The sequence below is a fragment of the Apodemus sylvaticus genome, chromosome 11 (assembly GCF_947179515.1).
Source record: "Apodemus sylvaticus chromosome 11, mApoSyl1.1, whole genome shotgun sequence".
Lineage (NCBI taxonomy): Eukaryota > Metazoa > Chordata > Mammalia > Rodentia > Muridae > Apodemus > Apodemus sylvaticus.
Genome location: NC_067482.1, coordinates 56963715 through 56989764, shown reverse-complemented (window position 1 = coordinate 56989764; position 26050 = coordinate 56963715). Strand labels below are relative to the sequence as shown.

At 39.5% G+C, this 26050-nt stretch overlaps 1 protein-coding gene across 4 annotated transcripts in view; it reads left to right on the top strand.

The window, feature by feature from the left end:
• Nucleotides 1–26050, top strand: part of Rbpj (recombination signal binding protein for immunoglobulin kappa J region) — a 70705-nt gene that overhangs the window by 24886 nt on the left and 19769 nt on the right. For 3 of the 4 annotated variants that reach the window (XM_052198273.1, XM_052198274.1, XM_052198276.1), the window contains exons 2-3: nucleotides 17263–17301; nucleotides 23867–23962. In XM_052198273.1, coding sequence (XP_052054233.1) covers nucleotides 17263–17301; nucleotides 23867–23962 — 135 coding nt within the window. Of the gene's footprint in view, nucleotides 1–9185; nucleotides 9370–17262; nucleotides 17302–23866; nucleotides 23963–26050 lie in introns of all 4 variants that reach the window. The other variant, XM_052198275.1, reaches the window with a different exon arrangement.

Sequence of the window (26050 nt, the reverse complement as noted above, 5' to 3'; positions counted from 1 at the left end):
GCTTTGGGATGAAAAGTCTCTCTCTCTCTCTCTCTCTCTCTCTCTCTCTCTCTCTCTCTCTCTCTCTCTCTGTGTGTGTGTGTGTGTGTGTGTGTGTGTGTGTTAAATCCAATTGGTCCAAAGCTTCAATTAGTTTCGCTGTCTCCCTGTTTAGTTTTTGTTTTCCTGATCGGTTCATTGATGAGAGTGGAGTGTTGAAGTCACCCACAATTATTGTGTTAGGTGCAATGTGTGCTTTGAGCTTTAGTAAAGTTTCTTTTATGAATGAGGGCACCCTTGTATTTAGAGCATAGATAGATGTTCAGGATTGAGAGTTCTTCTTGTTGGATTTTCCCTTTGACCAGCAAGAAGTGACCTTCCATGTCTCTTTTGATGACATTAGGTTGAAAGTCAATTTTATCTGATATTAGAATGGCAACTCGGGCTTGTTTCCTGAGACCATTTGCTTGTAGAATTGTCTTCCAGCCTTTTACTCTAAGGTAGTTTTTGTCTTTGACACTGAGGTGTGTTTCCTGTATGCAGCAAAATGTTGGGTCCTGTTTACATAACCAGTCTGTTAGTCTATGTCTTTTTATTGGGGGAATTGAGTCCATTGATGTTAAGAGATATTAAGGAGTAGTGTTTATTGCTTCCCATCAGTTTTGATGTTAATTTTAGACTTGTGTGGTTATCTTCTTTTGGGTTTGATGAAAGAAGCTTAATATCCTGCTTTTTCCAGGGTATAGTTCCCTCGTTATAATGGTGTTTTCCCCCTATTATCCTTTGTAGGGCTGGGTTTGTGGAAAGATATTGTGTAAATTTGGTTTTGTCATGGAATATCTTGGTTTCTGCATCTATAGTGATTGAGAGTTTCCTTGGGTATAGTAGTCTTGGCTGGCATTTGTGTTCTCTTAGAGTCTGCATGAGCTCCGCCCAGGATCTGGTGAAATTCTGATAGGTCTTTATATGTTACTTGCCCTTTTTCTCTTACTGCCCTAAGTATTCTCTCTTTGTTTAGTACATTTGGGGTTTTGATTATTATGTGAAGGGAGATAGTTCTGTTCTGGTCCAATCTGTTTGGAGTTCTGTAGGCTTCTTGTATATTCATGGGCATCTCTCTCTTTAGGTTAGAGAAGTTTTCTTCCATAATTTTGTTGAAGATATTTGCTGGCTCTTTAAGTTGTAAATCTTCACTCTCATCAATGCCTATAATCCTTAGATTTGCCTTTCTCATTGTGTCCTGGATTTCCTGGATGTTTTGGGTTACAAGCTTTTGCATTTTGCATTTTCTTTGACTGTTGAGTCCATGGTTTCTATGGTATGTTCGGCATCTGAGATTCTTCTATCTCTTGTATTCTGTTGTTGATATTTGCATCTATGGTTCCTGATTTCATCCCAAGGTTTTCCATCTCCAAAGTTGTCTCCCTTTGTGATTTCTTAGTTGTTTCTACTTCTGTTTTCAGATCCTGGAAGTTTTTGCTCAGTTCCGTCATTTGCTTGTTTTGTGTTTTTCTCTAATACTTTGAGAGATTTTTGTGTTTCCTCTTTCATGACTTCTGCCTGTTGATCAAAGTTCTCCTGTATTTTTTTAAGTGATTTTTGCATTTCCTCCTTATTGGCTACAAACTTCTGACCCATATTGTCCTGAATTTCTTTAAGTGATTTTTGTGTTTCCCTTGTAAGGGCTTCTAGCTTTTGATCATTTTTCTCCTGAATTTCTTTAAGAGATTTATTTATGTCCTTCATGTGTTCCTCTAGCAGCATCCTTACCAGTGCTTTTTAATCCAACTCTTGTTTTTCTGGTGTATTGGGGTATCCAGGACTTGCTGTTGTTGGAGAGTTGGGTTCAGATGCTGCCATAATGCCTTGGTTTCTGTTAGTAACGTTCCTTCTCTTGCCTTTAGCCATTTAGTTCTCACTGGTGTTAGATGGTCTTATTGTCACTGGCTGGTGCCACAACCTATTGTGGACCTTTAGGGCTATTTCCAGGACACTGGATGACTGGGTTTCCTCTGGAACAGATTACTGATATGCTGCCTTCCTCTTTTGTGCCTTTGGCGCCCTGCTCAGTCTCTCAAGAAATGTTATACTTGGGTTGTCAAGGTGAACCAGGTGTTCTCCTCTGTTATGGAGGAAAGATGGTGAGTGGGGGGTCACTCCTCTGTTGATTCTCACGTAGGATACAGGCCCCATGACCGACTGGCTTGCAGACAAACCGCCTATGTTCTCAGGTCCTGAGCGCTGGCAGACCCCTGGAGACTTGCACCCCCAGAGATCTTAAGCTCGGGATAATACAGTACCTAGTGATGTTTTTATGCCCTGGCAAGCCACAAAGATGGCCACGGGAGTTGCTCCCTCTGCTGTTCTCCGCCAAGGATACAGGCCCCACGACCTACCAGCTGGGAGATGAACCACCTATGCCCTCAGGTCCTGGGCGCAGGCAGACCTCTGGCAGTTTGCACTCCCAGAGATCTAAAGCTCAGGGTGATACAGTACCTAGTGAAGTATGGCCGCAGGGATTCTCTCCCTCGTTGTTAGTTCTCTTAACCACTGAGCTATCTCTTCAGCCCCCGGAACTTGTATTTTAAACCTTGTTGGTGGAAAAAGTTCCCTAGCTCTAGAGATGATGGTACAAGTTTCTGTATTGCATAAGCTCTGGCTTTATGCAGTTAGATCTTTTAGGGTATAATATGCAGAGTGAGATTATTGTTGATAGAGGATTAAAGTTTGTTTTTAAAGTAGTTATTGCTCTTACTGTCTTGTGTCAGCTTGACATAAGCTAGAGTCATGTGTGAAAGAAGGGGGAACCCCAGTTGAGAAAATGGCTCCATAAGATCATGCTGTAGGCATTTTCTTAGTGATTGATGCGGGAGAAGGAGGCCAGCCCTTGGTGGGTGGTGCTGTCCCTGTGCTGGTGGTCCTGGGCTCTATAAGAAAGAAGGCCGGGGCTGGAGAGAGGGCTCAGCTGTTAAGAGCAATAAGTGCTCTACCAGAGGTCCTGAGTTTAGTTCCCAGCAACCACATGGTGGCTCATAACCATCTGTAGTGGGATCTGATGCTCTCTTCTGGTGTCTGAGGATAATGATTGTGTGCTCATATACATAAACTAAATAATTTCTTTAAAAAAGAAGAAGAAAACAAGCAGGCTGAGCAGAGCCATGAGTGAGCCAGTAAGAAGCCCCTTCATGCTTTTGGATCAGCTCCTGTCTCTAGGATCCCGCCTTGTTTGAATTCTGTCCTTCAGCAAGCACTTTACTCGACAGGCCCCACTAACTTGATAGTTGGTTATATATTTAAAGGCATGCATGCTTTTAAGCCTGCTAACTATATATATAGTGCCCTAGCTCTAGAGATGATGGTACAGGTTTCTGTATTGAGTAGGAGTAGGCCTCTAGTTTGAACTTTTCTTGTCCTATTAGGAGACAGCATCTGCTAAGAACTGCGTTATGTTTGTGAGCGGAGCTGGGGAGCGTACTTTAGGCGAAATTGCTGTTATTGTTTAATTACTTGAATGTGGAATAATACTGTTAGTTTGTAGAATATAGTGAAAAATTAAATCAATCTCAAAATGTGTAGTGTGTACACAGGCATGCACACACGAGTGTAGGTACCTTAGAGGCCAGAGGGCTGGATTCCTTGGAACTGGTTGCTCTGTGTGTGTACTGGAAGTTAAACTTAGATTTTAACCCCCAAGCCACATTTCCAGTTCTATTCTAAACTATCTTTTATCCAGGTAGGTTAGTTTTCATGTGCTGACATGGAACTCTCAGATACAGAGGCTCACTTGTAACCAAAATTCTGTTGTCAAGAAGGATGCCTTATTTATTAATCTAATTTTCTTTTTAAATTGTTGATGTCCTGACACTTTCACCACAGCATGTCTTCATGTATACAAAGTTGTTCGTTATACATCTGTATCCGTACAATTAAACATAACCCCCAAGAGTCCCAATATCCTGAGTTAATTTTTTAAAGAATGTAAAAGTAGGGCCGGAGAGATGGCCCAGCGGTTAAGAGCACTGACTGTTTTTCCGTAGGTCCTGAGTTCAAATCCCAGCAACCACCTGGTGGCTCACAACCATCCGTAATGAGATCTGATGGCCTCTTCTGGGGTGTCTGAATTATTATAGTGTACTTACATATAATAAATAAATAAATCTTAAAATAATAAAGAATGTAAAAGTGGATATGCCAGCTTTATTTTAGAGTCTAATATCTTTTGGCAATGTGCTTCCCCCATCCCATCTAGAAGAGTCATTGATAAATATTTTTCATTTGTGTTAACAGATGCCGTGTGCCTGCTGTATTGTAAAGCATGCCACATATGCTCACTCAGCATCATTGAGCTGACATTGACGTGTTCAGAATAAACACACTATGCTACATTATCACTTGGCATTTATTAGTGCTTAATGTATTTTAGACTTTGTTAAACAACAGGTTTATGAGAGTAAGATTAAAAGTAGGATGTAAAAACTGGCTTGAAAATGTGTTTCTGTATCTACTGAAAGAAGATGAAGTAAACATCACAAACATTTTCATAGTATTTTTTTGAGACAGTCTATGTAGCTCTGTGTAGCTCTGGATAGGCTAGAATTTTTTTAGAGATCTGCCTGCTTCTGCCTATGCCTCCTGACTGCTGGGATTAAAGGTGTGCATCACCAGGCCTGCCCTGGGGAAGATATTTTAAAATAATCCTTTCATTTTCTTGTTTTAGTAGATTTTTAAACCCTTGATTGCAATAATTCTGCAGGAATTTTTCAGCTGTCATGAAGACCACACAGAGTGTCTTGGTTTCTTGCTTGTGTTGTCCTCTTGGTTACCAAACATTGACATAGTTCAGTTTTGGATTTTTTTTATCCTGCCAGTAGTTTTGGAATAAGTAGTTTCTTCTCAGATTCTGAATTGCCTAGTTATTTCCTGGACTGAATTTGTGAGTTTTTTTGCTGATGCCTATGGTCTTCTTTTAGTGTCCTAACTATCTGAGGCTCTGTCCCCACTTTCTCTTCTCTGTTACCTAAGAACATAACTTCACCTTTCACATTGATTTTTTTCCTTGCAAGGAGAGGATTTGTCCATTAGACAAGCCGAGGAAATGTCTTTGCATCTGCCTTTCAGGGTCACTTTTTTGGGGGAGGGGTTTTGTTGCCGGAAATATTAAAAGAGAGCTGACACATTCAACTCCTGCCCGGTGCGTCTCACTGGGAGGTCCCTCTGCTACCCATCTCTCAGGCTTGCCCACCCCACCCCAAAGTTCATCTCACTACCATGCAACACCCCACACACACCGTGATCTGCCACCTCACTACCTAATTACTTGGTAGACTCTTAAGGCTTAATAGTTAACCAATTAGATTTGTGTATCAATAAAATCATAATTACAAGATGCCAATAAATAATTTCAGAGACAATTGAAAATATTAAAGCCTTAACCCAGTTATTTTAACCTCTTGATAACACCATGTTGAACTCCATTCTCCTTCCCTCTCCTGTGACCTAACCTCTGTGTCTCCCCCCCAACTCCTAGCTCCGCCTCTTTTTTCCTATCCAATCACAGGCCTTCCACTGCCCTAATGTGATTGAACAGGGAAAAAAATCCTGCAACAGGGGTTCATAGTAACTTTTGATTTGATAGCTAAAATTTAGCAAAAGCTACATGATTTAAACTTTTTCACATTCATTTTAATTATTTTGTATGTATGAATGTTTTGCCCATATTTATGTACATGTACCATGTGTATAACTGGTGCCTGTGGAGGTTAGAAGCAGGCATTAGTTCTCCCGGTACTGGAGTTGCTATTGTGAGCTGCTATTTGGGTGCTAGGAGTCAAGCCCGGATCCCCTTGTTGCAAAAGCAACAATTGTTCTTACGCTTTGAACCAGCCTTTTAATCCCCAAACCAGATAGTTTAAAGCAACAATAAAACTTCATGAGAAAATTGGGTTTCATTTGCAGGCACCAAGTTTCTGACTTCATTAAATATAATTCTGTCATTCTACTGGCTTATTAAATATGCATACAGACTCTTGGTGTAACATAACATACAAGCTATTTATATGATTTTTAAGTATAAAACTGATCAATTTTCATGAGAAGCAATTATATAATTATATTGTTACTATATCAGCATGTTGAGAAATAAATTTATTTGCTTGATTGGTTTCTTCTAGTTATTTCTAAGAAAAATTACTATAGCAATGTTAGGGTGGTTTTTATATTTGGTAATTAGATCAATGACTGCCCTATTTCTCTAGTCTTTTCTAAGATTCAGCAGCGGTATGAGTTGAAAAATTAAAGATGGCATTAGAGAACACCAAACTGTTGATGATGATGCATCAAGGGACTCTTGGATTATTAGTTTGATCAAAAATGAGCCCAAGTCTGAATTCTCCACTTCAGTCCCAGAATCTTCTGCCTAACTGCAGTGTGTATTTATTTACTCATCTATCTGGAATCTTGTTTGCTGTGTCTGTGCTTGCCTTGATGTCCCTCTGTCTATGTTCATGTGTCCTCATTGCTGTCCCTCACGGAGGGCTTTGCCTTGAACAGTACAGAAAGCATGCATAGAAAAGGGATGAGGAATTCTTTACAGAAACATTGAACAGAGCTTTATAAGGGAAGAAACTTTACTGATCCCAAACTAACCAGGAAGCACTTGGAAAAGTGAGACACCTGTAAACACATTTTCACTTACAACATATTTGACCAGTATTTGTTGTGTAAAGTTGCTTCCAACGAACATTTAAGCTGCTTTCAGCAAATGATTACAATACACACACACACACACACACACACACACACACACAATTTTGGCTCGGGGGCATAGAAGAGTACATATTTAAGAGAAAGGTGGTATGCATTAGCTGAGGTTATCAAGGGTATAGTAAGGTGTGTCCTCCTTCCCTCTGCCCTCCGTCCGACAGGATTTCTCTCTTTAGTTCTGGCTGTACTGGAGCTCACATTGTTGGCCAGGCTGGCCTTGAATTCAAAGATCACCCTGGTTCTGCCTCTTGAGTGCTGGGATAAAAGGCATGTGCCACCAAGACCAGCTATAGTAATTTTCTCTTAAGGGCAATTTAAACTTAGTACTGAGTACACAGTAGGATAGCAGGTTAGGTACATATTCTTAAGTGATCTCAAACTAAACTATTTATTGATTTTACTTTGAATTGTGACCTCACCAGTTTATTTGGGATCAAGAAGTATTTTCATGAAATTGTAACACTACAAGCCTACACTATCACTACATGGTCCTGGTCTCTTACCTATCAAAGGAGGGGTCAGGATGGTGTAGGGTGCCATTAATTGTTTTAGCATTGTACAACACACACCAGCTCTAGAGCTGCTCTCTCTGAAGGATTGCAGAGAAAACAACAAACAGTTTTGTGATTTAGTAGGGACATTCTGAAATTCTAGCTATAAAATTCAATATAATTTCTATGTGTTCTCTTTAGGTCAGTCATTTGAATACAGATGCTGGCTTCTTTAAAACAGGGCTCTTCTAACAGAATGAGGCAGTAAGTCCAGTAGACCTATGCTTTTATTCTTTGTCCTCTAATGTACTTATATTTTTGCTGGTTTTCCAGTGGTTCACTCCCCTTACTCTCAGTGGAAGAGGAACTGTTTCAGCAGCATTCTTCTGGTATCCTGTGTGTAGGATGCATTTATTTGCAGGAAACAATATAGCATTCTTCCTGGAGGGGACAGAACCTGTGCACATAAGCACCACTAGCTTGTTTTGAGCCAGGAGTAGGAGGGCCTGCGGGCCACTAATACGGGAAAATCATTAGTTTGAAAAGATGTTGTGGCTGCAGACAGGACTTTCATTGGACCGTGTCCTTTGGGTCTGTTTCTCACTAGTTCTTCTTATATGTTAGCTTATTATCAGCTTTCTGTAGGATCTACATTATAATCTGTGTTTCTGCAAAAATCTAAATTTTGAGATGTGTCATCATCTGACACTGGACTTGAGTATTTTCAAACAGGAGTAGCTTCACTTTCTCCTTAGCATAGACTTAGCCTAATTCCATCCTTCACCAGGCCTTCATGTGCCCACAGTCTTTTTTGTGGTGGGGGGCAGGGGGGGTTGAGACAGGGTTTCTATGTGTAGCCCTGGCTGTCCTAGAACTCACTCTGTAGACCAGGCTGGCCTCAAACTCAGAAATCTCTGAGTTTGCCTCTGCCTCCCAAGTGCTGGGATTGAAGGCGTGTGCTACCACGCCCAGCTATGTGCCCAGAGTCTTACCATCCTTCCTCATTTACTCTCTTTAGAAACTTGCCTTATGGCCTAGCTTCATTAAAAGTCATATTGAAATAACTTAAATTGCTTCACAACAATAAATGCATATATTCATTGATAAGTTATCAATATTGTTTTGAGCAATACAGGTTTGCAGTATTCTTTCTGTATTAAATTTGTAGTAAAGATAGTAAATTCTTATAGATACAAAAATACAATATGTGAATTTATTACTATAGCTTAATTATGAGGTATTTTTAATGTTTTGTATTTTAAAAGGTGGGTCAGAGTGAAGAGAAAGGCCAGGTATCTGCTAGGGTGTTCACAGAGTAACACTGAAGCCATTCTGAGGCATAGATTTCTCCTTATTTTACAGCACCTGATAAAGACTTCTGTGACCAAGCCCCACCTCCATACAAGCCCACTTCTACACAAGCACAACCTCCACATAAGCAAAATCAAGCACTTTCTGTCCACTTGGCTGCTGGTTCAGTCTGTTCTGACACTTAGTTTCCCAGATGTAGTGTTAAGACTCAGGTTGTGTGAGGATACAGTCTCTAAGACTGTTCCTTCCCCTTCAGACCCCAGACACACGCTATGGGTTGTTTGCCAAGCTGTGAATCAGCAGAGCTCCCATGATCTTCTTTGAGTTCATTAGTGTTCAAGAGCATTTCCTAAGACTGTGTGTGGGCAACACTAAATAGTGCTCATTGGCTGATTATATGAAGGGTTTTACAAAGAATATTGATGAGTCAGATGAGATGACTAGGACAATAGGTAGAGGAAGCAATTAAGACACAAATTTGTGGGACTGTTAGAGAAGCATCTGTATAAAGCAAGTGCTGCAGTGGCTCTTTGCTTTTTTAAATCATAGAAAACACAGTTGTAACACAGCAGTTAACACAGTGCACCTTAATAAACAAACACTTAAGTCCTTATTTATTTATTTTTTGTTTTTGTTTTTAAGTTATTGAAATTATGAGACTATCAATTCAAATGGATGCATTATAGTTCTTCGGAACCATTATGATCTCAAAAGGAAAGGAGAATGATACAGATACACTGCTGAGGTGTTTTGAGGTGCTTCGAAGTGTTCCAAGCTGTTGACTTACCTTAACATGTTCTTGAAGTGCCATGGCGTGGATTAAAAGGTATGATTTTAGAAATCTCTCCGTGACCCAGTAGTCATGGGCATAATCAACACTTAATTCTATAATTTTTTTATACTTTAAGATACTATAATATCTTAGATCACAGGTATGTTTATGGATAATAGTGGGGTTTTGCTGTTAGAATCACAAGCTTTATGACCTAGTATTTTCCCCTTTTTTGACATAAGTTTGTGGAAGACAGGGTAGATGCTCTCCTTAGATAATTGTAAAAGCCATAATTTCTTTCATCAAATACTTTTGAGATAACATAGCTTATCTTTTTTTCTAATTTTTTCTTTTATTGATTATTTGAGACTCTCACATCATGCACTCTGATCACAGCCTTCTCCCAGACCTTCCTCCCATGTACACCCCCTTCCCATTGTAACCCCTACCCCTCAAAAGAAAAGGGGGGAAAAGTCTGTTTTGTGTTGTCCATATACTCACTGAAGCATGGTCAAACTCGTAGTGACCATCCCCCCAAGGGAAGGCAATTCTTTCTCTAGCTGTATCCCTGTCAGAAGCCATCAACTATGGAGACCTGTGTGCACGTGTACATGGGGGGGGGGGCACTATGTGTGTGGCAATGGTTGGGGGCAGTTCTCCTGCCCAAGCACCATGCTGGGCAAGTAACTAAAGGAGCAGTTCTCAAACTCACTGGGGGCTTGAACAACCTAAAGGAGCAGTTCTCAAACTCACTGGGGGCTTGAACAACCCTTAGCTGCCTAAGATCATCAGAAGACACAGATATTTACCATTATGATTTATAACAGTAGCACAATTACAGTTATGAAGTAGCAGTGAAAATAATTTTATGGTTAGGGTCACCACAACATGAAGAACTGTATAAAAGGGTCATTGCATCAGGAAGGTTGAGAACCCTGCTGTAAAGGCTAGAAAGGCTTCAGTGTGTTACTTACTGACAGAAAGTGGTATGTTCTCTGTTAAGTGCTTTGCACTTATTAGCCATGCTCTACCGGGACTCAGCATTCCCATTTCACAGACGTGGAGGCTGAAGTTAGAGAATACTGGGAAAACAGGGGCTTTACTAGAGTGGAACTTGAAACTAGCTCGCTTAATAATTGAAGCATTTCCTTGAAGTGAAAAGATACTACTTATAGGGAAACTGATTGTGATCTTTTTCACATCCCACAGAAGAAAAGCTGTATCCAACTAAAACATTTCCATATTTGGGATTGACCAGATATGGTTTGTTAGGAGATGGACAATTGCCTTTATAGCTACTGGATTCTCCATCACTCTTGCTTCCGTTGACTCAGTAGATCTGACGCTCCTTAAAAGTCTTTTTCTCTTCTCTTTTGTTGCTGCTCTCTTGGTTCCAGTGTCTCTGACTCCTTTCCCTTTTTGTCCTCTCCAGGCCTACCCCACTCCCTATTATTTGCAGTTTAAACAAACAAAAGACTGTTCTGTATTCTTCCTGTAGCTCAATACTGCGAACATTGGCTGAGATCAACCTTTGTGTCTCAGACAGGTCTCAGGTAGGTCAAACAAAAAGTGGGTAGACCAACAAGAGTCAGTCACCAGGATGCTAGGAAATAAATCTTAAATCGTAGAAGATTGACCCAGGACAAAACACCACCTTCAGAATAAGGACCTTGTTGGCCTTTTGGTGCTTCTTTTACCACAGGCTGTCTTAGTCTGTCTTTTGCCACACACACAGTCCAGAAAGAGGGAACTGAGAAACTTGCCTCCTGAGTCCTTATGTCTGGTCAGTTTGAATAGGAGAACACAAATGGCTGAGGCTTCTTCAGCTATACCAGAACCAAATGAAGAGAATGTCTTGGTCCATTTTAGATGTTTTGACATTATCTGTATTTCAGTCAATGTTTAATGTGTCTAGAACAATATTACAATGCTGTCCATGTGCATATCTGCCATAAAATTTGGCCAGCATAAAAGGATAGCCTAAAATGCCATTGTATAAGTCTGGCTCATTGTGGAAACTATTTCTAGGTTACTTACACTATACAAGTGAATAATTCTGGCTTATTTAACTATATGCCAGTCTTCATAGTTTCATTGGTTACTATAATATTTCATTAGAATGTAATTCTCATTTACTAAAAAATGCTTTGTTGAAGAACTTTCCCCCAGAAAGATTAAATATAGTATAATGGCATAAGCAAATGAGTATTAACACAAAGAAGAAAAGGGCATTTTATGGCCAGAAAGCAAGGAGATGCTAAAAATAAAAATAAAAATGATGTCCTTATAGTTTTTTTATGGTGCTTTCTCATTGTCTTTGTATGATCGGTATGTAATTAGAAGTTAGGGGCTGGCTGGACTGGAGAGATGGCACAGTGGTTAGGAATACTTGCTGCTCTGTCAGAACATCCTTGGTTCCCAGCCACCCACATTGGGTGACTCACAGCTGCCTGTAACTCCAGCTTCAGGGGATTTGATGCCCTCTTGGCCTCTTTGGTACACATGATGTATATACATGCACACATACAAACACTCATATACTTAAATTAAAAATAAATCTTTAGGAAAAATGTAGTAGAAAGCTCTGCCTTGTGAGTCAAAAATACCACCAACTTTGAGGTCTCTTGATGAAACTGTAGAAAGAGAAATCACTTGGTTTGGGATTCAGACTTGAACCATGTCCCCTATCTGTAACTTCTTAGCTCTGTGGAGTTAGAGCAGGTTTCCAATTGCTCTGTTATGTTATCTCTTTTCTTTAGAATGAAATTCTGGCGTTTAAAAGTGTCTTAGTCAGTGTTCTATTGCTGAGAGGAGATACCATGACCAAAGCAACATTATAAAAGAAAACAGTTGGGGGCTGGCTTACAATTTCAGAGGGTTAGTTATTAACTATGGTGGGAAGCATGGCAGCACTGATGTAGTAGTTGAGAGCTACATCCTGATGCATGGACTTTTGAAACCTCACAGCCCACCCTCCAGTGACAAACTTCCTCCAAGAAGATCACACCTACTCCAGCGAAGTCCCACCTCCTAATCCTTCTAATCCTTTCAAACAGTGCCAGTCCCTGCGGAAAAAGCATTCAAATATATGAGCCTGTGGGGGATATTCTTATTCAGACCACCACAGAAAGCTAAGGTGCCCAATAAACAGCCACCTCTATATTTTATTTGCAATAATGAATTATCATTTGTGTAGATAAGGCTTCATGGTCTTTGTCTTTTATTTGATACCTGGTTTTGCATTCCTTGGTAGCACTTAAAGCATGATAATAGGGTTGGAAAGAATTTAGTGTTTTAATTGTCATAAGATATATTTTATAGAAGCTGTTGTATTCAAGAAATATTCATCAAACATTTATAAAGTATCTTCTGACCACAGGCACATGTGTTCCTTACAGTCACAATTTTGCTTTCTCTCTCTGAATTTTATTACTCTAGGGATCTCAATACTACTTGTCAACTTGCTTAGGTTTTTTTTGATACAGGGTTTCTCTGTATAGCCCCAGCTGTCCTGGAACTTACTCTGCAGATCAGGCTGCCCTTGAGCTCAGAAATTCACCTGCCTCTGCCTCCCAAGTGCTAGGATTAAAGGCATGCACCACCACTGCCTGGCTACTTCTCAACTTATATGTGTGGCATTTCTTCAAGATTCATGTATGTAATATATGCCAGTATTGACCTCCATTAGGCCAAATAATGTCTTTTTGTATATAACACATTTTGTTTGTCCACCTAATTGTCAATGGGTATTATGGGTTCTTTCTACTTTCTAAGTAGTAAGCAATTGTTAATAATGCTATTGTGCAGTTTGTACCCCCTCTGAGGATTTGCTTTCACTTGTTTTGAGTATGTGCCTGAAAGAGGAGTTGTATCATGTAGTAATTCTCTTTCATGTTTTGGTAAATCATACTGTTTTGTATAGCAGCTGGGATATTTTATATTCTTACCTGTATGTTTTTTATTAGCCATCCTAATGGGTATGTAGTGTCATCTCATTATGGCTTTGATTTGTATTGTATTTCCTTTCTTAGAGATTTAAAACATATTTCAGAGTATATTGCTCATTTGTTTACCTTACAAAGAAATCTCTATGTGATTTTTCATTAGGCTTTCTGTTGAGATATAGGAATTCGTTGTGTATTCTGGATGTTAATCCATATGTAATGGCTATTCTTAGTTATCAGTTTGACTTCATCTGGAATTAACTGGAAACCCAAGCTACTGGGCACACCTATGAGATATTTTTAGTTAATTAGATTTGGGGTAGAAAACCCACCTGAAATCTCTATCACTTGAGGTCATAATACCATAAGACCCAGCTTTAACCTGGTGCCACCTTCTCACAGCAGCTTAATTAGGATAAGGAAGGAAGAAGCTGTTGCTCTAGACAGCTTGTCCTTGCTCCTTTCTCACTCTTAGAGCCTCCGTCTTTGGGATTGTAACATACTAAAGACCAGCTGAGGCATCCACTTCACGGACTGAACAGCTGGTAGATTCTTTCACTTTCTTTTGGGCGACAGCTATTACTGTCGGATTAACTGGATATGAGTCTCGAAACTTGGAAGGCTGGGGCACTATTGGTGCTTTGTGAGGCTAGTCATGGTGGCTGTCAAGGTGGCTGTCCAGGTGGTACACACAGGATTTTTTGGAGGGATGTGGCCTTGTTGGAGGAGTTGTGTCACTGGTCATGGGCTTTGAAGTTTCAAAAGCTGATGCCAAGCCCAGTGTCTCTCTGCCTGCATGCCTCTATGCTTCTATGAAATCGGGAGTAAAACTCTCCGCTACAGCTCCAGCATCATGCCTGCGTGTCTCCTGCCACGATGAGAATGTATAACCCTCTGAAACTGTGAGCAAGCCCCCAGTTAAATGCATTCTGTTAGAGTTGCTGCCTTGGTCATGGTACCTCTTCACAGCAGTAGAACAGTCATGCTACTAGTTTGCATTAGAGTTAAGAGTCAGTGCTCTCAGCACAGAGCCTTTCCCAAGGCTGCCTGACTGTACCTCCTCATCGCATGGCACTTTCTGAAGAAGTTAGTAACAAGTTAGGATCAGACCTTTTTAATGGTTTTTAAGTTGTTTTATGTTTCTTCTTTGGGAAATATAAGTTGTCCTTAAATAAGGACTAGAATGTTTGTTGTTCTTGGAGTCTAGAAATCTCTTGAGAATGGTTTTAGAGTAACTTTGATTTTGCTGGATACATTTATGAAACTGAAGAAATAATGAGGAGAAAGTCTTATTCTCTGTAATCCATTATAGAGCAAAATGGAATTTTTATCAACACTGATAATTTTGTAAATGAAAGTCATATGTAGGTGTGTTACATTTGTATTCACAGATTGATTCAGAAATGATGAATTAATGTTCTCACTGTATATATGGTAGTACATGGGAGCTGTTGGGTAACCAATGGATTCCTAATGATATGTGTAGTTTGGAGAGCCTTTTATTGATACAGATAATGTTTAATTGAACATCTTTAAGAATTTCTTTACATGGACCAAATTAGCAACCTGTATGTAAATTACTAGCATTGAAAGACTAAGTCAAAGATATACACACCTTGAATTAGAATAGACATTGCCAAATTGTGTTTGAAAGGATTACCCATACTTAAACTCCTAACAGTGGATGACTGTTTGCTTCTCTGCTCATATCCTTTACCCGGGTATTAACAAGCTCTTAATCTACAGCTATTACTACATAATTGAACTAATAGTGTAAAAGCTGTGCCAACAAGTTGGCCACAAGGCCTACTATATATCATCCCGCTGGGTGATTTTTGATAGTTTTCACCACCACCAAGTTCTGCAGTCAGCAAAGACAGGCCAAAGTTTTGATGAAGAGCTGATTATTCATTTCCCTAGGCCAGGCCTTTTGTTGTGTTGTGATACCAGTTTCTGGAATAGTCACCCAGATACCTCAAGTGAGAACATTGACCACATTTTCATGTATATATCTGTCTACACATATTTATGATGAACACACAGATGATTCCTTATCCTTGAAGCATTTGAAGATAAAATGCCAGCATCAGATTTTTCTCTAAATACTATAGTATTTCTAGAAGTAAGAATGGTAATCAAAATTAGGAAATTGATCTGTTTTATTCAGATACTGTTAATTTTCTAATGTCTTTTACAACTGGAAAACATCCTAAATCATATATTGCATGGGTTTGTCTGTTTGTTTTTATTTGTTTTTTGGTTTCTTTAATTGGGTCAGTTTCTGATTTTGTTTGTTTGACAGTTTGAATTTGTTCCTCACCTTAAAATTTAAGGTTTACATCTTCAGTGTACTGTAATAAAAGTGACACTGTATCTTATTGCATTGCATGAGTGGCATTCAGTAAATATGACTTAACTCAGACCCATGCCATCTCTCTATTGCCGCATTTTATGGGGAGTGGGATTCCTGCAGATCAACCTCGGGCTTCATGCATACTAGCTAAGTACACATTCTACCACTGAGCTACACTCCGCTCCATTCAGTGGCACACACAACTCAAATAGTTTGCCCACAGTCTGATTATACTTTTTTTTGAGGCTACAAAGTTAGAGAATTTCATTGTGAGGCCATACCCTAGCTCCTGATAGTGTCTTTTTCGAAGGTTTGTTTTCTGCGCCCAAAGTGAGTAAACTCTTTAAAAATAAATTGCATGTTTACTTAAAATGTACATTCAAGGCTGGAAATATCTCCTAGTTGGTAGGGTTCTTGCTTAGTATACACAAGGCCCTGGGTTTGATTCCAAAGTATTGAATAAAACTGATCATGGAGGTAGAAGCATGTGGATCAAAAGTTCAAGACTGTCAACTACCTGCTAAGTTGGAGACCAGCCTGGGATTCATGAGACCCTGTCTCATAACAAACAAATATCAATAACAAAATGTCATTTTCAGACAGATAAATTTTCCTAAAATTTTGCTGTTATATTATGAATGTGAACACACTAACATCTCCTTAACTGTTTGCCCTGATTGTGCATAAGTTCCAAAAGGGCACGGCATGGGTATGTGCCTCTTGTTCTTTCTGTTGTGACATTCCTATACCTAGAGTAGCTGCTCTATAAGTAACAGCTGATGAGGGCCAAATGTGATGCAGACATTACATGGGTTTCCTGCTGCTGTGGTTCTCCTTCAGTTACCAGGCACCTTCCCACTCAGTCCTGGTCTCACTTGTGCTTTATTTATGCTCTTTGTTATCATGGGATAACAAAGATGTATACTGATGAATATTGGCAAATACTTTGAATTATGAGTTAGCTTGCTCTGTCTAGCACTTTCTTAAGTGATTGCTGAGAACTCCTAGTGCTTTATTATAATTAAATACTGTTTATAGAAGTTTGGGTTGTTAGTGTTTTCACTTTTCCTTCAAGTAGCTCACTGGTGTTGCTTGCCTTCAATTCCTTTTAATTCTATTTCAAGATGATGGAGAAAATTTGTAAAATTAAGAAAAATAGAATTACTTTAAGCTCTGACTCCATTGACAAGAGATTTCTTGCGTGTTTTGCACCTGCTTTTCAGTTCATTAATGTGCTTCCAAAGTGCTGCCGTGCAGCAGCAGGGGCAGAGGCCACGCTTCTTTCTCTCTGGCTTAGGGGGTGCGTCCTCAGTTGTTCTGTTCTGCACTCACAGCACTTGTCTGGTCCACCTTCCTCCTTTTGGTATTTGAATTGGTTGTGTTAGTTTTTTAAGTGACATGCCGTTACAGTTAATTGTGAGCTGACTTGGCAAAAGCAGCAAGTGTTGTTACTGCTGAGCCTTCTCTAGCCCCACTGCCTTTGTTTTTAAGAGCTCTTTGTATTTTGTTATTTCTGGGCATTGATTGCTGTGGGATTTTTCTTTTACTGTTCATAATTAAGATTGATAAGTCATAAGAAACGTTTTCTAATGCCTTTATTGTGGTATTTATCTGACAGCTTATTTACTTTATTTCTTTAATTTTTTCCAGGAAGTTTGGCGAGCGGCCTCCACCTAAGCGACTAACTAGGTAAGCAATATGCTGCCACTTAACCACTGACTGCAATACAGAGCCTGTCGTTGTAGACACTGATATGAGCTGCTCTGAGAAAAGTAGTCTTAGAAACTCAGTTACAGCTGCGACTATGTTTAACCAATCAGACTTTGATGTGATGAGAGATTTAATAGATGCTTTTTGAAATGAATATTCAAGTACTTTCTCCTATCATTTTAAAATAAAGCCTAAGATTTACTTATTTTATGATAATATACAGTGTTCTATTTATGTAAGTTAATTTTACAGTATATATTCTTAATATATTTCAAAGAATTAACTTAAAAATTATAAAATAAAGAAACCCGTGGTTTTACAGTTTCATTCCTCAGCATTGACTTTTTTTGTTAATTAAATTTCTAGGGAGGGAGGGGGAGAGAGAGATTGTGATTCTCTTTTTCTTTAAAACCTAAACTGAGATCTCCCTTTACTGTTCTCCTGCATGCTTTAAACCCCACGATGCCTTAGACTTGCAGAGTTCTCTGTAATAGCTCTGTGGTGGTGGTGTATTCCCTTTCTTCTTGGTTCATACTGATGGCTGCTTAAGCTACTACCAAAAAATTACCACTATTAAGATATTTATTGAAGACAGTTGTGGGTTGCGCATGGTGGTATATACCTTTATTTAGTACTATACTCAGGAGGAAGAAACAGAGATCTCTGTGAGTTCAACATCAACCTGACCTACATAGTGAGAGTCCCAGGCCATCCAAGTCTGCATAATGACATCAGAGGAAACAAAGAAAGGAAGGATTGGGGGAAGAAAATTGTATTAAAAATGATAAACACAGAAGATGGTGTGAAGACAAATTTCGGACATCTTAATCAAGGAATGATGATAAAACATATTAAAACCCTAAAATCAATCTGTAAACAATGAACATTTATTTTTTTAAAGGTATATTTTGCGTATGAGTACACTGTAGCTATCTTCAGGCACACCAGAAGAGAGCATCAGATATATTACAGATAGAGGGTTGTGAGCACCATGTGGTTGCTGGATATGAACTCAGGATCTTAAGAGCAGTCTGTGCTCTTAACCACTGAGCCATCTCTCCATCCCTCTACAGTGAACATTCATAATCTGAAAAGGTGAAGTCTGATGTGCCCCAGAGCCCCCTTTTAAGTTACAGCATAATGGCTTTAAAAGTTTCAGATTTTGGAACATGGATTTAGGATGCCCAAATATTAAATCTATGAAAATATTCCAAAATATAAAATCAATTAAGCCCTCTATAATCTGAAATACTTCTGGTCCTAAGGATTTTGGAAAAGAGGTAATTTATATTGAGGTATTTGTTTGTCTGTCTCAGTGTTTCTACTTAATCTATTGCAGAACTGTTATTAAGGAGGTGACAAGGGGGTGGAGATAACTTCTTCAGGAGAGCACTCAGTGAATGTGTCTCCTGAAGATCTCAGGAGTGGGGCAACGGTACACATCTGCAGTGCAGTCTTTGCCAGTCTTCTGCACACATACACACGTGAGAAAGCTACCCACAACTGAGGGGAGAAACTGGAAACACACCACATCTAACAGTGATGGCAGGCTATGAATTGTGCCTGTTTTCAATAGTCAGAATAAAAATCCATCCCATAGTCAAGTCTGTCTTTGTAGTTATGCCCAGACTAAATTCTGCTTTGGTTTCACCTCACTGTCGCCGAATAGAGTTAAAGACTGAAACTTCCAAGAAACTCAGTTTTCTACAAAACAGCTCAAGAACAGAGGAGTAAGACGAGGCCCTCTGAGCTCCATCCACCACACAGCTCAGTAGAGGGGCAAGAACTGTGTGGGGTGCTGGAAGCAGGAGAGCTCAGGCAGCCACACAGAGAAAGAAGCTGCACATCGAATCTTCAGTGAGAAGAAAATTAATCCAGACCAGCCCAGAAGTGTGTATTGCAGGAGCTCAGACTCAGCTGCCTTCAATGCTGGGCTCTACAGAGTGCTTAAGGAACAAGAATCCTTAGCTCCCTTCCTAAAGGTTGGGAGAGAGGATCTAGTTCATTCCGAGGACAGAATACTGTTGCCTAAGGTAGGCAGTGCCCATATGCTACTAAAAGCACAACTATAGATAACACACTATGTGAACAAAGATTTCTATTCAGAAGTTCATAAAAAGAATGAACTCTACATACACAAGTTCTAGAAAATAGCTGCTCTTACTGGCAGGATGCAGATGAGTATTGTTGTTTCCTGGAATGGGAAAGGGATTTCAGACCCAGAAGAAGAGCTTTTGGGACACTGAGGATGTCCCTTTGTTGCAGTATGGTGGAGTGTGTTGGTGCTAAAGCCACCATATGGTAGGTCAACAGTATCTCATTAAAACCCTTAGCATGTTAGTACCCTTTTTACATAGGAGATAACCTGGGAGACTAGCATATCTGTTGCTGGAGAATTTGATTACATTTTGTTTCTCTTTAAAGGAAAGCTAACTGCAGATGTCTTCATTGCCTATGCAAACTTATCAAACGAGTCTAATGGCAAATGTAAATTGAAAACCAATAATCAATTCTGGAGTAATTAAGTAAATTAGTTTTACTAAATAGAAACTTGAAATTAGGATATTTTCTTAATAATTTCTATCTCAAATTTAGTGCCATCTAATACCAACTTTGAAGTTTTATTATCCTCTGAAGTGATTCTGCTGTTGCAAAACAATGTTTTATTTGGCAAAAAATATTTTAAAAAGTTTGTTTCCACTGTGTTGTAGAGAGTATAATGTGGGGGCCGTGGCTTATCTTAAGGAACTTTCAAAGCCTCCCCTGCCGTGTTCTGTCTTATTATTTCCCAAAGTAAACAGTATTAGTGGGAGAGTCTTTCTTAAATGAGGCCTAGGGTATTTTGTATACATGATCTAAATTTTCAGTTAAAAGCACAAATAAGTGGAGTAAAGACTACACTATTCAACATGACTGAATTTGCTTTTTAAGAATTGCATTTATATGTGTGTGTGCCTGTGCATCTGTGCGTACGTGCGAGTGAGTGCATGCTACACTGTGCTTGTGGAAGTCAGAAGACAGTTTGAGAAAAGGGAATCTTACGGGTCCCAGGGATAGAAGCCTACACATTCTTTCAGAGATAGTGTTGTTATTGTTCTCCTCCTTTAACTGCAAACTAGGAGCTGCTAACTAGAGTATGTTGAGTAGCAGAGGAGTTTCTTTGTGAGGTTTACCATTATTTTAGTTTGTATAATTGCTAGAATGATTATATATTCTCTTGCTCAAAATATCTGTTGTCTGTTACTAGGAGTAGTACTTTTCAACAAAGCCTATCTCTTTCATGGAGGCATCTCTGTGCTCTTAAAATCCCATGCCTGAGACACATCACCCATGTATTTTTGTTGACTTAAGCTAGGTTGATGTTTCAACAGTGTTTAGTAATCAGACCCCACCCCCACAACCCCTCCCTTCTCTCTCCCACCCCCCCTCTCTAATTTGTCATTGCTGGTGGGGCACATATCAGTGGCTATGTCTGGAGATCAGTGGACAACTTTCAGGACGAGATTCTCTTAGAGCTGTCAGGCTTGCAGACAAGCACCTCCGTTTGCTGAGCCACCTGTCTGGCCCCCTTCCTTCTCTGTAGAACAATGCGGTTCTTATGTTTTAATTCATTCTTATATTAAGTAAGACAAGCATGTATAAATGTGCTTATAGATTTGGTAGATAAGCTGTACAGAGTTGAATGAAAAGCTTTCACCTTAAAGGAATGAAAGACAGGTTTAATCTATAGCAAAATATAAGTGACCATGGCTCAGAAACATTAAGGTCTCCAAATACAACATGCTAACATGAAAGGAGTCTTATGGAGTTGTTATGGTAACAAAACAAAGAAAGTTATAAATCAAGATATTTAGAAAATACATAGTTACACAAGGGAAGCAGGTTACAGCAAGATGGGAGATAAGCTGCCTTGTATGTCATCTGACAACACTTGCAGTCTTTTGATTGGTAGAAAATCTTGGTTTTGTTAAGTTAATACATTCTAAATCTGGCTAGTAGCAGGAGCCAGCACAAAGGTGGTAATGGGGATATGACCTTTTAGTAGATTAATGATAGCCCCAAATAGATTGTAATTAGACTCTGAAATAGCAAATTTCAACCTCCCCACATCTTTGGTTTGCTGGGTCAGCCTATGCAGACAACTTGTTCCTCGGAACATTCTTGCTCACAGCGCATTGAGGCTTACGTCAAAAGCATAAGGCAGTGTGCACCCCTAGTCTTCTACCAGCATGCCTACAACAACGCTTTCATGGGTGTCCCCATGCTACTCTCTGATCCTCCTGCAGCACAGATACATAGTTCAGAGCTTGGAATGCTCTTTACAAGGACAATGATGACACCCATAGCTTGCTGGCAGGAGCTACTTGTCAGGGTTCCCGGCTAACTCACCTATTTTTTTCCCTTTTCCAATAATTTCCCGGAGGAGACAAACTTGAGATTCAGAAGTAACAGAGTTAAAACTTAGACTTTGTTTCATAGCTGAGATGTGACTTAGCCATTGTACTACTAGTAGTATAACTTTGTCCTTGAAATAGCTAAACTACCTACCTAGCTTTGATTCCTGCCTCTTCTGCAGGAAAGTAACTTAACTGTGTCTGGTCATGTCCCCTCAAGGCAGTTGGTTATATTTATATACTTGTTTAGAAGAGTTAACTAGCACAGCCTTGCTTCTCAGTTTCAGCCTTTTTTTTTTTTTTTTTTTTTTAAATATCCCAAATGTTGTCTCCCCATACCTTACCCCCCCCCTCCCAGACAGAGTCTTATTTCTCCCTTCCCTTCCTAGTGCCACATCAGTTCTCTGCAGGATTAACTCTCCCATTGCAGCAGAAAAAGGCAGCTCTGCCTGGGCCCTGCAGGCCAGCCTGGGTATCAGGTAAAAGGACTTGAGGCAGAGCGTTCGTTACTGGAAGCCTTTGTTGTGTGTCTGGGAAGATAAGAAAAGCAGACACATAACCTGGTAAACATAAGCAACTCATTACTAAGTGACATGGCAGAGATTATACTGTAAGCAGAATTTAATTTAGAAAATGTATTGCAGTTAATTCTTTTTAAGTATATAGCTGCTTTCAAATTCCATGCATGGGACTTGTGTACAGATTTTGACAGGATATTGTCTTTCTCTCGACTTTTGTTTTTCTCTTGTTTTGGTTTGTCCTTTTTTCATGTATATTATGGAATCTTCCTCAATCCTCTTCCACTTTCATTCTTTTGAGCCAGGGACTTTTAATCAAATCCAAATTTGCCAGTATTCCGGTCTTGCTCCAGAGATCTCCTGCTCTGCCTTTAAGGCAGGAATCACAGGTGGCTAACCCTGTTCACCTCACATTTAGATGAGTTCTAGAATCTGGCCCTCTTGGAAAGGTTTTAGCCACCACCCCACATCCTCAGCTGCTGTTTTTTATTTTATAATCTCTGCCCCCATCTTATTCTTTGCACTGTCCCATAGTTACACCTCAGCGCCTCTGCCATTGCCTGCTGGTCTGCTCAGTACTGAGGTCATGTGCATGGTTCTTTGCCCTTACTCCCTGACCTAAGTGGACATCACGCCTCAGCTCAGACTGTGCACACCTTTGCTAGTAGTGCGCTGCTCCGTTCTGTTGTGTTCCCGTCAGTGGAAGAGGTCCAGTCTCTCTGCCTACACTGTGTGTCACTTTTCATGCCTTGCAGCTAAAACATTTTCCTCAGTAAAAATAAATGCCATTTAGATTTTCTCATTAGACCCCTTTAATCACCCTGAGCCAGGCAGTTGTGTTAGCTCCAGTATTTAGATTCTGAAGAGTAAAAGCTGGGTGAGACTATGTGGTTTGTCCAGGGAGTTTAGTGTACAAGTGACACAAATCTGTAATTCCCTATATTTAATGACTTTATGACAATTGACAGTTTGACAGCTTGACAGCTTATTACTGTCATTTGGATTGTCTTTATTAATAATGTAATTTAAATATAATTTAAATTTATTAAAAATATTCCTTGGTTATCTGACTTTCATTTTGTGATGTGTAAAACATCTCAAGAATTGAGATTCTGCTTAAATCTGTGGAGTTTCTTTCCTTCCTGTGTGGCATTTAACTTGGGTAAATAAATAGACATTGAAATTTTTATAAAACATATACTTAATAAGTATGGCAGTTTTCATTTCCAAGTAATACAATTTTCAATTAGCATCTTTTTAATATATTTAACAAAATCCTTTGGGAGACTGTTAGTTGGGACCAAGCTGTAGAAGTTCGGGTGATTTGATGTTTTGTCGTGACTTAAGTGAAAGGGTAGAGGAGCAAGATAAGCTATAGAGAAAGTCAGCTGATTACATTACTAGTGTAAATGTTAATTGTATTTTAACAACCAAAATGCAGAGGGAAAGTGGTCTGTGTTTGCCTTTGCACAGGATTCTTTAAGGTAGCTCATGCAGTTGTATCAGGGTTTGTGTTTAGGTTTGTTTGTTTAAAAAAGTGTTCATAAGCATTCCTCTCATCAACTGTAGAGAGAAAGAAGATTTTGACAAAACACCATCCCTACAATAGTAATATTTAATATTTGATTTCAGGGAAGCTATGCGAAATTATTTAAAAGAACGAGGGGATCAAACAGTACTCATTCTTCATGCAAAAGTTGCACAGAAGTCGTACGGAAATGAAAAACGGTAAGATTATTGAGTATTTGGGACAAATAGTGCTTATTTTATAATTTGCAAATGATTTATATTTATGTCTGAGACTTGTTTCTATTCCTGGGTTTATTTGCATAGTAGAAAAGAAAAAGTAGGTAAGAGGGGAGTTAACTCTTAAAGGGGAGAAAAAGTGAATTGCAGCATGTTCAAATCAGAAAACTTAGTGAATACCATCAGGCCACATCTCAAATTTTACAAAATTAAGTCTGTTTGTTTTGAAACTGTGTTCCATGCATCTCAATGACACATTCACATTTGCAAAGTGTCTTTTCTTTTGGGGCTAAAGTATAAACAAGTGCACCCTCCCACCCCACCCCAGGCCTTTTTAAAAAGGATGAGGCAATTGTGAGTTATACAATCCTGGCTCTTGGAGAGGCTGAGGCAGGAGGATGGAAAGTTCAAAACTTCTCTGGGTTATAGAGTAGCAAGGCCAGTGTGATCAACTTTGACTCTGACTCAAAAAAGTCAGGGAATGGGGCTGGAGAGGTGGCTCGGCAGTTCAGAGCACTTGCTGCTCTCACAGAGACTCTTAGGTCCGGCTCCCAGTGCTCACTGTGCCTGGCTATAGCTCCAGCTCCAGGGGAACTGGCATCTTCTTGTGGCCCCCATGGCCATCCGTACACATGTGGCACATACATGCCTTCACACACAAAATTAAATCTTTTTCAAGAAGTCTGGGGATGTAGCTCAGTGATAAGAGCCATGTAAACAGGGCTCTGGGTTCACTTCCCAGTGCCACAGTAGGGAGGTTGGCACGCAGGCACATATTTGCACACAAGTAAGGCCTAAGAATTCCGAGCTTCCAACTGCTTGAACAAAGTTCATCTGCCCTATACTCTGAACATGACAGCACAGTGCACCTGCAGTCCCATCTGCTTTAGAGGGCAGGTCAAGCATTCCTTGTGCCTAAGAGTTCCTGGGTTGCACTGCAAGGGCCCTCTAAGGAAAAGACAAATCTTCATATACTCAAACCTAATTGATCATTATATAAATTACCTATAAAGATGATTATTGAATGAATGTCGTTTCTATGTAGTCTTTTTCATGAAACTCGTATCATTTTGTTTGGATTGATTATGGACTTCTTGTTGATCAGAGTTTTGTTTCAAAGTTGGTGTTAAAGCTCAAACCCAGAGTTTTGTGTACACACAGCACATGTTCTACCACATGGTCACATCCCACACATCACACAGCCGCAGTTATCACAGGGTGGGCGTGGCAGCTAGCTAACCTGGCCTGCTGGACCAGGTCATTGTTGGCTCAGCACTTCACCTCTGCTGTTGTCACCTGATTCCAGGTGCTATAAGGTACCTTGTCTTTCAGACAGCAGTTTTTGTTTAAGTATTATTGAGTAAAGAGATCCTGCTTTTGGGGAAGTGAGGGGGTTACTGATCAAAGTTTTGGGAATTGGCCAGAAGGAATGAAAGTGTGAGTCTGTTAAAAGAATAAAAGGAATCTGTGACAAAGGAAATGGCATATGAGCAAAAGTAGAGAAATATAAATGTATAATTAAATTACTTTACATGATATGTAATCAGGAGTCCTTGATTGATCTCTGAGCTGAAAAGGAAGTTATTGAATTGATGATTATCCTCAAAAAGGATGCATAGTAAAATGAAATGGAAATAATATTTAGCATCCTCACAGCCCAGCCGAGTGTTGGTATTCAGCTCTTTAAAATTTTCTCTTCAGTGTGGGGTGGGGTGGGGTGTGCAGCAGGGGTGGAGTCCTAGGCCCTTCTCTTATTAAAGTATTCTTTAATGAGCTCCAGCCCCAGCCCTGTTTTGTTTTACTTGACATGTGAAACTTGATTATTGATTTTTTTTTTTTTTTACCTAAACATAGAAGTTGATGCGAATAACCAACTCTTTGTTTATGTTGGCCGTAGATGAATTTCTAGGTTAGGGTTTTTAATAAGAAAACTTAGTATGTGTATGTTGTATGTGTTAACATAGAGCTAAGTGTAAATGGTCATGGCTCAGGAACACAGATTTAGGTCACCTCAAATGCTGTGTCATAATGAGAATATAGTTTGTAAAGTTACAGAACAAAAAGTTGTAA